This window comes from Orycteropus afer, unplaced genomic scaffold (assembly GCF_000298275.1).
Source record: "Orycteropus afer afer isolate SDZICR_OR568_19922 unplaced genomic scaffold, OryAfe1.0 scaffold00199, whole genome shotgun sequence".
In the NCBI taxonomy this organism is placed as follows: Eukaryota; Metazoa; Chordata; class Mammalia; order Tubulidentata; family Orycteropodidae; genus Orycteropus; species Orycteropus afer.
The window spans coordinates 1,025,238-1,038,885 of NW_006921786.1; the positions used below are offsets into that span (position 1 = coordinate 1,025,238).

The 13,648-nt window shown below is 41.5% G+C and overlaps 1 protein-coding gene across 1 annotated transcript in view; it reads right to left on the bottom strand.

Moving 5' to 3' along the window:
- Positions 1–3,694: 3,694 nt before the first annotated feature.
- LOC103203078 (myosin-8) overlaps positions 3,695–13,648 on the bottom strand; it is a 31,957-nt gene continuing 22,003 nt past the window's right edge. The window contains exons 27-38 of the mRNA XM_007948031.2: positions 13,210–13,328; positions 12,884–13,080; positions 11,287–11,470; positions 11,036–11,201; positions 10,813–10,937; positions 9,635–9,943; positions 8,743–8,946; positions 7,189–7,314; positions 6,927–7,097; positions 6,625–6,729; positions 5,562–5,657; positions 3,695–3,844 (exon numbers count right to left, since the gene is read on the bottom strand). Coding sequence (XP_007946222.1) covers positions 3,695–3,844; positions 5,562–5,657; positions 6,625–6,729; positions 6,927–7,097; positions 7,189–7,314; positions 8,743–8,946; positions 9,635–9,943; positions 10,813–10,937; positions 11,036–11,201; positions 11,287–11,470; positions 12,884–13,080; positions 13,210–13,328 — 1,952 coding nt within the window. The remainder of the gene's footprint in view (positions 3,845–5,561; positions 5,658–6,624; positions 6,730–6,926; positions 7,098–7,188; positions 7,315–8,742; positions 8,947–9,634; positions 9,944–10,812; positions 10,938–11,035; positions 11,202–11,286; positions 11,471–12,883; positions 13,081–13,209; positions 13,329–13,648) is intronic.

The following is a 13,648-nucleotide window of genomic DNA, read 5'->3' on the forward strand; positions in this document are numbered from 1 at the left end:
ACTTCCGTAGTGATACTGCCTCGGAAACCCAAGGAGGGGTCGCTATGAGTCGGGGCCGACTCGACGGCAAACAACAACAACAACAACAACAGTGCTGCTCTAACACAAATATAGCACAGATGGGATGGCTTTAACAAACAGTTTATTCTGTTACAGTTTGGAGGCTTTAAGTCTGAGTTAAAAGTGCCAGGCTCTAGGAGCTAGGTGAAAGCCCCTCAGCTATTGCATGGGCTTCAGCTCTGCTTCCTGCTCCTGGCCCACTGAAGCTGGAGGCTTTCCTTCACTCAGACAGCTGCTGGCTGCTGAGGCCAACAAACCCAAGGTCGACAAGGCACAGTCCTGATATCACCAAACAACACAACAGGCCACTAATTCAAGTCCAGAAAAAGTCCAAAGATTGGCAGGGTGTGACAGGCTGCTGAACAATGACTTGGTTACATGTAGGGTCCAAGCATGCCAAAAAGCTAGAGACCTTCCTCAAAGCTGCTTGTTATCTACTAGAAGCAGCCCACATCCCTAAAGGAGCTACTCAGCTGCTCCAGTAGATTCCACCATGGAACTGATTGCCAGACTCACCATGGGGAATAACTGCATCCAGCTGCCCAGACACTCAACCAGGCCCAGCCAAGATGACATACAGCCTTAACCACAATTCCACCCTTTGTCACCTTGGCACCTGTGCAGATCTTCATTGGGTGGCATCTGTACAGGTTTCCTTCACTGGGTGGCTCCAGTCCCCTAATTCCTCTGAGTGGTAACCTCACCCCCTTGCTCTGGCGGACCCCATTCCTGTACCTCTTGGGCATGGCATCCCTGCCCCCTCACTCTTGGTCAGTGGTCATGGCTTCATCCCACTGGCCTACATGAATGAGCAGCCTCACACTCCAGAACCGAGTTGGTGAAGGTCTGACTCTTTGAATCCTGGCTGTGGTGGTTCCACCCCCAAAGGCCATGGTCCTACCCTTGAGGCTGAGGCAGCTCTGCTTCCAGTTTCCTTGGTCTCTCCACTTTGCCAATTAATGCCTGAGGTCAACCCACTCTGTCAGGAATCTTTCTGCCCCCAAACACTTAGCTTTCTTGCTCTGTGGGCTGGCCAACCTAGTACTCCATCTAATGTCGGTCTCTTGCACCAGTTAATGCCTGAAGGCAACCCACTCCACCAGGAAGCTGCCTACCCAATGGCATCCACCTTTCTCCTCCATGGGCTGATAAGCCTGTTGCTGTCTAATGCTGGTGTCTTGGCTCTGCAGCTACAATCTCTCATGCCAGTCTCTCAGCTCTGCTACTGCTGTCTCTCATGCTGCATGCCAGGGTCTTTCTGCCAGGGTCTTGGGTCAAAGACATACTCCACTCCTGTTTCCACATTTTAGGTATCTGTCAAAGCAGCACCACACTCTCTCAGTACCATATTCTGTTTTGGTTACCTAGAGCCGCTCTGACAGGACTATAGCACAAATGGGATGGCTTTAACAAACAGGAATTTATTCTTTTATAATTTGGAGGCTTTAAGTCTGAGTTCAAAGTGCTAGGCTCTAGGGGCTGGGTGAAAACCCCTCAACCTTGGGCTTCAGCTTTGCCTATTGCTCTCAGCCCATGGAAGCTGGAGGCTTTCCTTCACTCAGGCATCTTCTGGCTGCTGAGGTTGACAAACCTGAGGTTGACAAGTAAAAAGGCACAGTCCTGATATCACCAAACAACACAGCAGGCCACTAATTCAAGTCCAGAAAAAGTCCTAAGATCGGCAATGCATGGCACTCTGCTGAACAATAACTTGGCTACATGCATGATCCAAGCATGCCAAAAAGCTAGAGACCTTCCTCAAAGCTACTTTTTATACACTGGAAGCAGCCTACATCCCTAAAGCAGCTACTCAGCTGCTCCAGTAGATTCCACCATGGAATTGATTGCCAGTCTCACCATGGAGAATAACTAACAATCCAGTTGCCCAACCACTCAACTAGGTCCAGCCAAGTTGACATATAACCTTAACCACCACAGTGGGAGAGTGTAGATGCTAGAAGGTGGACATAAGTGCATAAAGTACAATCTTTATCTAGATTGCATTTTTATCTACTACATCACTTTTTTCTGGAGACCAAGCTCTCAGCATGTTACACCATACCAATTCTGTCTTTCATAAGTTCTTTCTCCTCTGTCTCTTTCACACACACACACATACACACTCACACTCCATATTCAGTCCATCAGACAATCATGTGGGCAGACCTTCACAGTGCATCCATAATCCAACCACTTCTCATTACCTTCCAATGTCAGTTTTCTGGTCTAAGCCATTGTCATTTTTCAATTTAGCAGCAGGCTTCTAACTAGGTCCTTGGGTGGTACACATGCAGCCAAGATGTTGATGTCTCAAACTCACCATTGGTGACACTGAAGAATGACATAGCAATCTGCTTTTGTGAAGATTACCACCAAGAAAACTCTTTGGACCAGTTCTACTCTGTAACACATGGTGCAGTACCATGTGTTAGAATGTGTTAGAATCAACTCCACAATGGTGGGTTTGGTTTTTGGTTGGTCTTCTGAGTAGTTTCCCAGTTTCTAGCTTTGTTTCCTTACAGTCTATTCTCCTTACTCCTCAGCCAGAGTGATTCTTTTAAAATTCATGTTAATGCCACCCCTGTGCTCAAAACCCCCCAAAGCATTCCCATCTCACTCTCAATAAAAGGAAATGTTCTTAGAGTAGTCCTTGGGACCTACATGAACTGACCCCTTATTTCTTCTCTTACATAGTAACTTCAAGAAGCCTTCATGGGCACAATGATGAAGTGCTCAGCTGTTAACTGAAATGTCAGTGGTTCAAAGTCACCATCTCTGTGGGAGACAGATGTGACCATCTGCTTCTGTAAAGATTACAATGTTGGAAATGCTATGGGGCAATTCTACTCTGTCCTACAGGGTCACTATGAATCAGAGTTATGGCAGCAGGTTTGGTTTTTTTGATTTGTTGAAACTGTGTATCTTGCTCACTCTCCTCTAGCCATGCTGGCTTCTTCTCTGCCCTGTGAGACAGGTTTGGGTGATGTAGCACGCTGAGCTCCCTTGGCCTGGGAAAGCTCCCCTAGTATAGTGACTTGGCTCATTCTCTTGCTTCCTTCATCAAAATGCCAATGCTCAAATATCTTCTTGTTAGAAAGCTATTTCCTTCCTCCTCCTTACTGTTTAATTTTCCATTGGAACTTATCATGTAACACATTATACAGTTACTTATTTGTCATTTGCCTTTCTCTCCTTATAGAATATAAACTCCTTCAGGTCAGGGAGTATGTTTTGTTCACTGTTACATCCACAGAATTTAGAAAAGGGTCTGGCATATAGTAGATGCTTAATAGCTATTTGTAGGTTCCTTAGTAATTTGTAATAATCTAGAGCTATTTCATAAAAACAAGTTAAGCAAAAGATACCTGTGTGGAGTAGGATGGCAGAAAAAGGATACTGGGTGGTGGTTCAAAACACTGAATGCTTTGAAAAGCTATTAACAACTAGGTGAGAACTGAATTTGAGAGTAAATAATTTTGCGAATTAAGAAGAAAAAGTCTGGTTTATTTTATAAACTTACTTTAGTTTTTATTTATGCAACAGAGAGAAATAAACATCGCAGAGCAAATGGCCAAAACTAGCACATTTTGTGCATTTTTTCAGCCACCTCGCAGTGTCAGGAAGGTATATTTATTTATTCTGCACTGATTTTTGTGTGAACCTCCCGGCTCTTCACCCGCAGCTTGTTGACCTGGGACTCGGCAATGTCAGCCCGTTCCTCGGCCTCCTCCAGCTCGTGTTGGAGCTTGCGGAATTTAGCAAGATTAGCATTGGCTTGTTCCTCCTAAGAAAAGAGATGACATTGTGAGAATAAGACTTTGTGGTTCTCATTGCAGTTGTCACCAGACAAGATTATTTCCTCAAATCAAATACTTCCTTCTTATTGTCTCTTTGCCATATCTGACTTCAGGTCTGGACAGAACTTGTAACTTACTTTTTTATTTTTATTTTTTCACTTTAAAGGATGAGAGAATAAATAGTACTGAAATGGAAGGAAAACTTTATTATGGCAAACCCATACAATTGTGAAATGTGCTCATGGACTGGGTGGAAAGGGGGAAGAGACCCATGTGCCCTTATGGGATTTAGTAAGTCAATGTAAGGGCAAATTATAACTTTGGGAAATCCCACTTAATTTTTTTTTTTTTTTGTGCTGCATGTTTTTACTCTGGTGTACAAAGTAAGGGAAAATGTGGGTCCTAGGGGAAAAAAAAGTCAGTTTCTCTTGCTTTTTCTTGCTTCCATTTGCATCTTTCCCTTTCTTTCCTTCCTACCTGCCATAATGTGACTGAAAGACTAGGGGACAACCAGGAAAAGTACAGCTGGAGAGTCTTCCATCTTCCATCATGCCCTTAAAGTAGCTACAGCAAATGCAGCAAAGAGCCCCCACTGGTGACACTGGTGATGAATGAATGAGTCGGTGGGGTAAGATAAATGTTTGGATTTTGAGAACACTTGATTTCGTGAATTTCTAGAGGGGCAGGAATATTTATTAGAAGTTCTACTGTATATTCTTTTCTTTTTTAACTTACTATTGTCATTTGGCTGAGATTTTGCAAAACAAATTGGTTTGCCTCACAACAATATAAATGCATTTTCTTTCCTGACATTGATTGCAGTCCCCACAATGTTACAGCACTCTTCCCACTTCCTCCCTGTGGTTACCTTTTCCATTTGTCCTTCTTTCCTATCCATTCTAGCCATTAGAGCTTTATTCCCAGGCAAATGCTCCCCTTTGGATTTTGTATGGTTGATTGTTCTAAGGAATGTGTAGCTCCCTGGTATTACTGTTTCCTGGTAGGCCTATTATTTGGCTGAAAGTTGAGCCATGGGGTTGAGTTCAGTTCCAGCTTGAAGGATAGCTAAGGACCACAGTCTCTGGGGTTCCACCAGTCTTAATCGGAGTAATAAGGTTTGTGTTTTTTATGATTTTGAGTTTTGTTCCACATTTTCCTCCCATTCTATCCAGGACCATCTGTTGTGATCCCTATGTATATTCATGGGTGTGGTCCCATTCACCTTCCTACAACTATTCAGCTTGCGTGTCCCTTTATGTATCCACTTATAGGTTATTATTACTGTTATTGCAGGGTTGAATATGTAATAATATTTACCTTCATTGTTTGTAACTTTTGTGCTCCTCCCAATGTCTTCCTTTGCCTTGATCATGCTGTGCTGACACACACACACACACACACACACACACACACACACCCCGTATTCTACTACATATTCTTTGTAGCCATCAAGTAAAGTGGGTGATTTGGAACTTTCTTTTTTCCCTCAGACCTTTACAAATTACTTAATAAAAATATCTACCTTTGAGGAACTATTCTATAATTAGGATTTGGGGATAAGTTCATATTTATAAAAGTATCCCCCTTATAACATGAGTGGCTTATCTTACTTTGTCTCCTTCTTTTTCATTGACACATTCTTTTAGTATGCTTTCTACTCCAAAAGAAATTTGTGTCTTTCCTGAAAGGCTTAAAGATACTTACAGCTTCCTCAGCCTGTCTCTTGTATGATTTCACCTTTGCCTGCAGTTTATCTACCAAGTCCTGCAGCCTGAGAACATTCTTGCGATCTTCTTCAGTCTGAAAGTTTGAAAAAAATGACCTGCATTCAACCCAAAGAAATGAACCTACTTGAGATGGTAAAATATATCACTTTGGTATGATGGAGTAAACCTGGTCAGCTCTGAGGCTTCCCTCATTGTATTAACAGTGGTGGTGTAGTGCCTAATGCATTAAACTGTTAACCAGAAGGATGGTGGTTCAAACCCACCAGCTACTCCTCAGAAGGAAGACTGGGCAATCTACTTCCATAGGGATACTGCCTCGGAAGCCCAAGGAGGGGTCGCTATGAGTCTAACAGACTTGATGGCACTGAGTGAGTCTTGTGAGTGGTGCCTAACTTGAGGGTTGCTAACAACCACTCCTGTGGTTGTTGCTGTGTGCCAGACACTCTTTTAGGGATTTATATACATCCTTTATAAGCCTTACCTTCCTACCCTGGAAAGTAGATGTTGTTAGCCCTGTGTTACTGATGAGGAAAATAAGGCTTAGAGTGTTAAGTAATTTACCCAAGTTCATAAATCAAGAGGGAGCTCTGGTGGCATAGTGCCTAAGGCATTTGATTGCTAACCAGAAGGCTGGCGGTTCAAACCCACCAGCCTCTCCTTGGAAGGAAGGTTGGGCAATCTACTTCTGTAGTGATACTGCCTTGGAAACCCAATGAGGGATCGCTATGAGTTGGATCCAACTTGATGGCAGTGATTTTTTTTTTTTAATTATTTTTTTGGTTCATAAATCAAGAGAGGCCAAACTAGGAATAATACCTAGTTTATGTGACTTTATAACCTATTTTCTTTTCTCTCTTATACTATTCTTAAAGGCATCCTTAATCTTCCTAGCTCAGTATAGGTCTATGATAAACAACCATTTACCCCTTATATGCACCAAATTAATATATATCTATTATTGAGTGCTATAAATAGTACTAGGTTTTCAGTTTTCTTCTGGGCAGGAAGTATAGACATTTTAGAAAGCTATCCCCCCTTACCTGGTAGGTGAGTTCCTTTACTCTTCTCTCATGTTTCCGTAAACCTTTAACAGCCTCAGCATTACGTTTCTGTTCATTTTCAACTTCTCCTTCAAGCTCACGTACCTGCAATCAAAAAAAGAAAGAAAATACATAAATAATAATGATAATAATAAACTCCTATGGTTAGCCCAGGACCTACTGAAAGTACTGAGTGGATACCCTCAGCCCCAGGACAAGGAGAGTACTCAACATGTAAAAGGAGAGAAGGGTAAAGTGAGTGCGTGTACTTCTTCCCTTCCCAGATTCAAAGAGATACCCACTCTGGCCTCCAGTTTCTGGATCTGCTTCTTGCCCCCCTTCAGGGCCAGCTGCTCAGCCTCATCCAGACGGTGCTGCAGGTCCTTCACCGTCTGCTCCAGGTTCTTCTTCATCCGCTCCAGGTGGGCGCTGGTGTCCTGCTCCTTCTTCAGCTCCTCAGCCATCATGGCTGCCTAATTAGCAAATTAAACCAAGAGAGTAATGAAACTTAGTGTTGGCAGGTAGCGTACGTGTATCACTAAGACAAAAGCTCAGCTTGCTCACATCGGTGATGGCCTTCTTTGCTTTCTCTTCTGCATTGCGTGATTCTTGAATTACATCTTCCATTTCACTCTGGAGTTGTGAAACATCATTTTCCAATTTCTTCTTAGTGTTGATCAGGCTGGTGTTCTGTTGAAATAATTGGTGGAAATGTGCAAGATTTACAGTTTGCCCTTTTGGGAGTTCAAAAATGTTTCATGTGTTCACTTTGGCAAGTGAACACATGAAACATTTGTGAACTCCCAAAAGGGAGTGAACACATTTCACTCAACTGTGGCAACATTTCGCTAAACTTTAACATTTGTTCAGTGAAAAATACTAATCATATAGAAGGCTATAACCACCTCTCACCCCAAAGGAGCCCTAGTGGTGCAGTGATTAAGTAAGTGGGTGGTAACCAAATGGTGGGTGGTTTGAACTCACTAGCCTCTCTGTAGGAGAAAGATGTGGCAATCTGCTTCTGTAACGATTTACAGCCTTGGAAACCTATGGGGGCAGTTCTACCCTGTCCTATAGCATTGCTATGTGTCAGAACTGACTTGATGGCAATATTTTTTTCTTTTTTTTAACCTCCTCCCTGCCTTAATGTCCATCTGATTTATGCATAAGGACTTCTGAAGCTTAAGAATGCTTGTATTTGTGGAAATTTATTTATTGCTCTTAATTATATTTCAGTTAGACATCACTAGTATCCTATCTATAAAAGGTTGAGAACACTAGAAGACATTCTTTTCCTAAGTGTCTGGCATTTGGAGTTCCTCAGTTAGAAGGAGTATGTTTTCTGTGAACTTTCAAGATTTTCTCCCTTGGGAATATTCAATTTATCTTATAAAAACATTTTCTTAAAATTTGAGAACCTAGCTCTGGTAGCATAGTGGCTAAGGCACTTGACTGCTAACCAGAAGGCTGGCGATTCAAACCCACCAGCCACTCCTCGGAAGGAATGGGGCACTCTACTTCCATAGTGCCTCGGAAACCCAAGGAGGGGTCGCTATGAGTTGGATCCAACTCTACGGCACATAACAACAACAACAACAAAAGTGGTTCTAAAAAGGAAGCAATATTGCCTCATGGGCATCTACAAACATTTTGGTGTAGATATTTTTGGCTGTTAAAGTGACTAAGGATGCCACTAGCACAACCTGTAAGTCACAGGGACAGTAGGCACAACAAGACTTGGCCTATTGAAGATACTAAAGTACCCCTCATAAGAAATGCTGCATGGAACATTTTCAAATCTTGGCATCAACAAGTACCTTTTACTCAGGCTTATTCTATATCATGGTTTTCAAAATAATCTAAAGAACCAACATTTATTTTTAAATAAATAAGTAATACCACCCCCCCAGTTTTGGTTAGGCAATGTGAAAAAGACAAATAGGCACACACACAAAAATGACTTATAATCCTATCCAACAATAACTGCAATTCATATTTTAGAGCATATCTCTCCTTTTTTTATATATACACATCTATGCAAACAGAGCACTTTTGCACCGTAATACTTGTTTCACCACTTCATAGTACACCAACTCTTCTTGGATACGAGGCTCCCACCTGGGTGTGCAGGAGCTGCACGCGCTCGCTGGCATCCAGGAGCTCCTGTTCTGCGATCTTCCTGCTCCTCTCAGTCTGCTCCACAGCAGCCCGCAGCTCCTCCACCTCGGCCTGCAGCAGGTTGCCCCTGCGCTCCACAATTGCCAGCTGCTCCTTCAGGTCCTCCTGGCCCCGGAGAGCATCGTCCAGGTGGAGCTGTGTTTCCTGTTAAATGAGGGGAAAAAAAAAAAAAAAGCCTTATATACTCTGAAGGTGATGTGAATATCCTAGGAGATGAACTGGGAGAGTGTACTGGTGCCAGAGACATGACTGATATACCTGTCATTTGAATGAGAATAGTGCTGTCACAAGCTTAGGGTGAGAGAGACAATGATCAGGAGATAATGGATTCCTTTCCTGTTTCTGCCAGTAACTCGTTATTTTTGTGTATGTGTGTGAGTCACTAAAGTCTATCATTTATGGAGCATTTTCCGTATGCTTTACCAAGTACCAAGTATTGTTATCTCATTTGATCCTCACGGTAACCCTATGATGTGGATGGTTTCATTCTTATTTTATAGATGAAATTGAGGTTCTGAAAGGTTAAATAACTTGTCTACAATCAGGCAGTTAACAAGCAACAAAACTAGGACTCAGCGTTAGGCCTTTCTGATGCCAAAGTCTGTGCAGCTTCTCTCAAATTATACCTTAATATCTGGGCTTCTGTTTTTCTGACATAAAAGTTCCTTAAGGATATTATGTTCTGTGTATCTTTAACTGAGCGACCTCCATAATGTCAGCTGTATAATTTGTTAAAAGAAAAAAATGGATGTTTTAACAAACAGATGTTTTGGGGAATGGAAAACAGGCAACTTTCCTGATTTATCTGAGAGGCTGATGTGAACCCACTTACCTTGAGGATGCCTTGGGTGTTCCTGTAGTTCCTCAGGCTCTCTGCAGCCATGCGATTGGCATGGTTCAGCTGGATTTCCATTTCATTCAGATCTCCTTCCATCTTCTTCTTGACTCTCAGAGCATCATTTCTGCTTCTGATCTCAGCATCCAGCGTGCTCTGCATAGTCTCCACAACTCGAATGTGGTTTCTCTTCAGCTGGTCAATTTCCTCATCTTTTTCAGCAATTTTCCTATCGATTTCAGACTTGACTTGGTTCAGCTCAAGCTGAATACGCAGAATCTTTCCTTCTTCATGTTCAAGAGAAGCCTTAACAAAACAGTGAACAATTAATAATAGAAAATAACTTGAATGTTTAGAATAAATTCCCTTGTGAGCTTATGAATATTAATTTGTCAAATTTTGCAAAGTAGATATAATAGTTCCAGGAACCTGCTGGGTAACTCAATCTTTGGTCTATTAAGTCACAAACTATATAGGGTGGCTCTATAATAAAGGTGCTTTGTAAAAGATAAAGTACTATACAAATACTACTCCTATTAATAACAAAAATTATATGATTAAACTTATATATAGTAAACATGAAGTCTCAATCTGTTTATAAATTTAAATGTTCATGATATATTTATTCCTGGTATAGAAATGTTCACTTTTAGCATTCACATCTTCTTTTTCTGATTACATAATCCATGTTCCTTGTCGGATATGGGGAAATGCATAAAAAACTAAGAAGAAAAAACCCACCCATTTTGCTTCTACTGCGAGAGAACCATTTTAATGTGGTCCGTTTCTTCTAGTTTTTTTTTTTTTCAAATATTTATGTATTTTACATATACAAAATTGTGTTTAAATGCAAATTTGTATCTTGCTTAAAAATTACTGTTTACCATAAATATCTCCCATATTAATTATATGTAATGGCTATTAGAAATTCTATCATATAAATGTTCCCTAATTTGCTGACTCATGTTTTTGGGTTGGACATGTTGGTGCTTAAAGTTTTGCCTCTAATTAAGTTTGTTTTCTTGGAATAGGTTCTTAGAATAGAATTAATAAAGATTATAGAGAGTAAATTCTCACCAGCTCCATAGTAATGTCAGTCTCACAGTATCATTGCCCTCTTTGAGTATTTTCATTAACTGGTCTTTGACTTTATCCCACAACATAATTATATATACCTCTGCTTCCTCTAAGGCAGCCTGTATGTCACATTTCTCTTGTTCCACTTGCTTCTTTATTTTCTCCAGTTCATGAATTTGCTTCCCACCTTGGGCAATCTGCTCAGTGAGGTCAGAAATCTCCTCTGTTGGTGATCAGACAAGGGAAATGTGGTCAGACATATGGCAAAATGGAAAGGTTCTGCCAGGTCTTCATGGAGCAGAGAAGTTCAAGAGAACTCACGTTGCAAGTTCTTATTTTCCCTCTTCAGCGTTTCAAGTTGGTCCAGGGATTCCTCATAAGCATTTTTCACCTTGAACAGCTCAGTGCTGAGAGATCGGGCCTCCTTCTGGGAGGCCTCAAGTTCAGCCTGAGTTTCCTCGTACTTTTGTCTCCATTCTGATAGGATCTGAAAAGCAATAAATCATCAGCCTACACAAGGGGAAAGAGAGAGTAAGTAAAACATTGTAAGTTTAAACAGGCATCTTGGCCACCTTATCAAAGTTCCTTTGCTTCTTATCAAGAGCCGCGCAGGCAGCATTCGATCTTTCCACATCTAGCATGAGGTCCTCCACTTCATTCTGGAGCCGCTGCTTCGTCTTTTCAAGGGAAGCACATTTGGCATTCACAGCTTCCACATGCTCCTCAGCATCCTGCAGACGCTGGGCCAGCTTCTTCCTGAAGAGTTAGCCAGGTAGTCAAGGAGAGTGGCCAAGAACAGTAGCATTGCCATAACTTCCTTGGTCCCTTTCTATATTCCTGACTCTACGATAACGCAAAAATGCAATGCACTGCCGTCAAATTAGATCCAACTCATAGCAACCCCTCCTTGAGTTTCCCAGGCAGTAGCAGTAAGGAAGTAGATTGCCCAACCTTCCTTCTGAGAGTCTACAATAGCATGTAGCATATTGTTTTCAAAACTGGACCAACTAGAACTGCTTTCTAATTAGATAAACTGTGCAACAAGGTCCAAAGTGGTTAATAATTGGGTTCAGATGCTTAAAATGCTGTTGAATTCTTAGAGCCCACTATTGTTGCTGCTATTGTATGTGTTTTACGACATTAAGTAACTCAGCATTTTCAAGACTTCCGATTGATTCAATCAAGTATTCTTCTATTTCTGATTGAGTATCGCTGTGGAGAATGATTAACTCAGACAATTTTATTGATTAACTTATATATTCCATCTCATTCCAAAGAGGAATTGAGTCTAACTGGGTAAATGTATACCGAGCACATCTGTCTGCTTTCTCCGGCTTTCCACTTCATTTTATGTACCTTTTCCCTAGAGAACAGTCATTTTCTTCTAAACATATAAATTTGTACGACCTCCAGAGAAAGAAAGTGATGGGTAAATCAGGACAATTCATGCAGTTTAAGCAAGGGCAATGTTTTTCCCCTTCCGGATTCTTGTTTCATTCCAAATTATGTACCAGGTATATACCCTTGTTGTTGTTGTTGTTGTTAGGTACTGTCGAGTCAGCTCCGACTCATAGTGACCCTATGTGTAACAGAACAAAACACTGCCCGGTCCTGTGCCAGCCTCACAATCCTTGCCACATGTGAGCCCATTGTTGCACCCACTCTTTATATCTATATTCTTAAGGTATATAAAAGCTTTTAGCCCTGATGCCAAGAACGTCTCCTATGGTCTGTAACAAAGACTAAGGATTTACTTTATTTAGACCAACCCTGAGCATTCTGTACAGTTTGGTGGCCTTCAACAGAGTTTTAAGAGGTGTCTCTGTCTACTACCATGCTTAAGAAGATGGGCTCTGGAATCAGAACATTTGGTTCCAAACCTAGCTGTACCATTTATTTAGCCATATGACCTTGGGTTAATTGCTTGACCTCTCACAGCCTCATTTTCCTCATCTGTAAAATCATAATACCAACAAGAAGTTGTTTTGAAAACTAAATGAGCTGATGCATATCTAGATGTCTATCTAGTACTTGGTATTTAGTATGTATTTAGTAAATATTAGCTTGTATTATTATTTTTTTATTATCATCATCAGCATCATCACAGCTGCTTCTGAGTTGGTCAGCTAAGACACCATGTTTTGTCCTCCTCCCGAGTTCATAACATACTTGGCCTCCTCCAGCTCTTCTGTGCGCTGAATGGCGTCTGTCTCATACTTAGTCCTCCACTGGGCAACCTCAGTGTTGGCCTTGGACATTGCCCTCTGAAGCTCAGCCTTGGCTTCCTGCTCCTCCTCATATTGTTCCCGCAGCAGGTCACAGTCATGGCGTGAGGACTGCAGGGCATGGGCCAGGGCATTCTTGGCCTGTGGAAGTACAGTTCAGTTACACTTAAATTCCTTTTATTCAATGATACTGAATTTGCACACCTCAAGTAGAACCTAAGTGAACAAATTTAGATTTGATTAGCCAAGGAGATCTTGGGTAAAACTCACTTTGGTTTCTTCCTCTAGCTGACGTTTCAGCTCCTCAATCTGCTGAGTAGATGCTTGTTTGCTCCTTGAAAGCTGAGAGACTAAAGCATCTTTCTCATCTAACTGTCGGGAATATTCACCTGAGAATAATCGAAGCAAAGGAATTTTAATGACACACACAAAAGAGCCTAAATGATATATATGTGTGTATATCTATTTCCATATATACATTTCATATAAAAACCAAACCAAACTCACTGCCATTGAGTTATGTAAAAACCAAACCAAACTCACTGCCTTTGAGTTTATTCTGATTCATAGCAAACCCCTTTGAGTTTCTGAGGCAGTAAATCTTTACAGAAGTTGACTGCCCAACTTTCCTTCCGAGGAGTGACTGGTGGGTTTGAACCACCAACCTTCTGGTTAGCAGTCAAATGCCTGAGGCACTATACCACTAGAG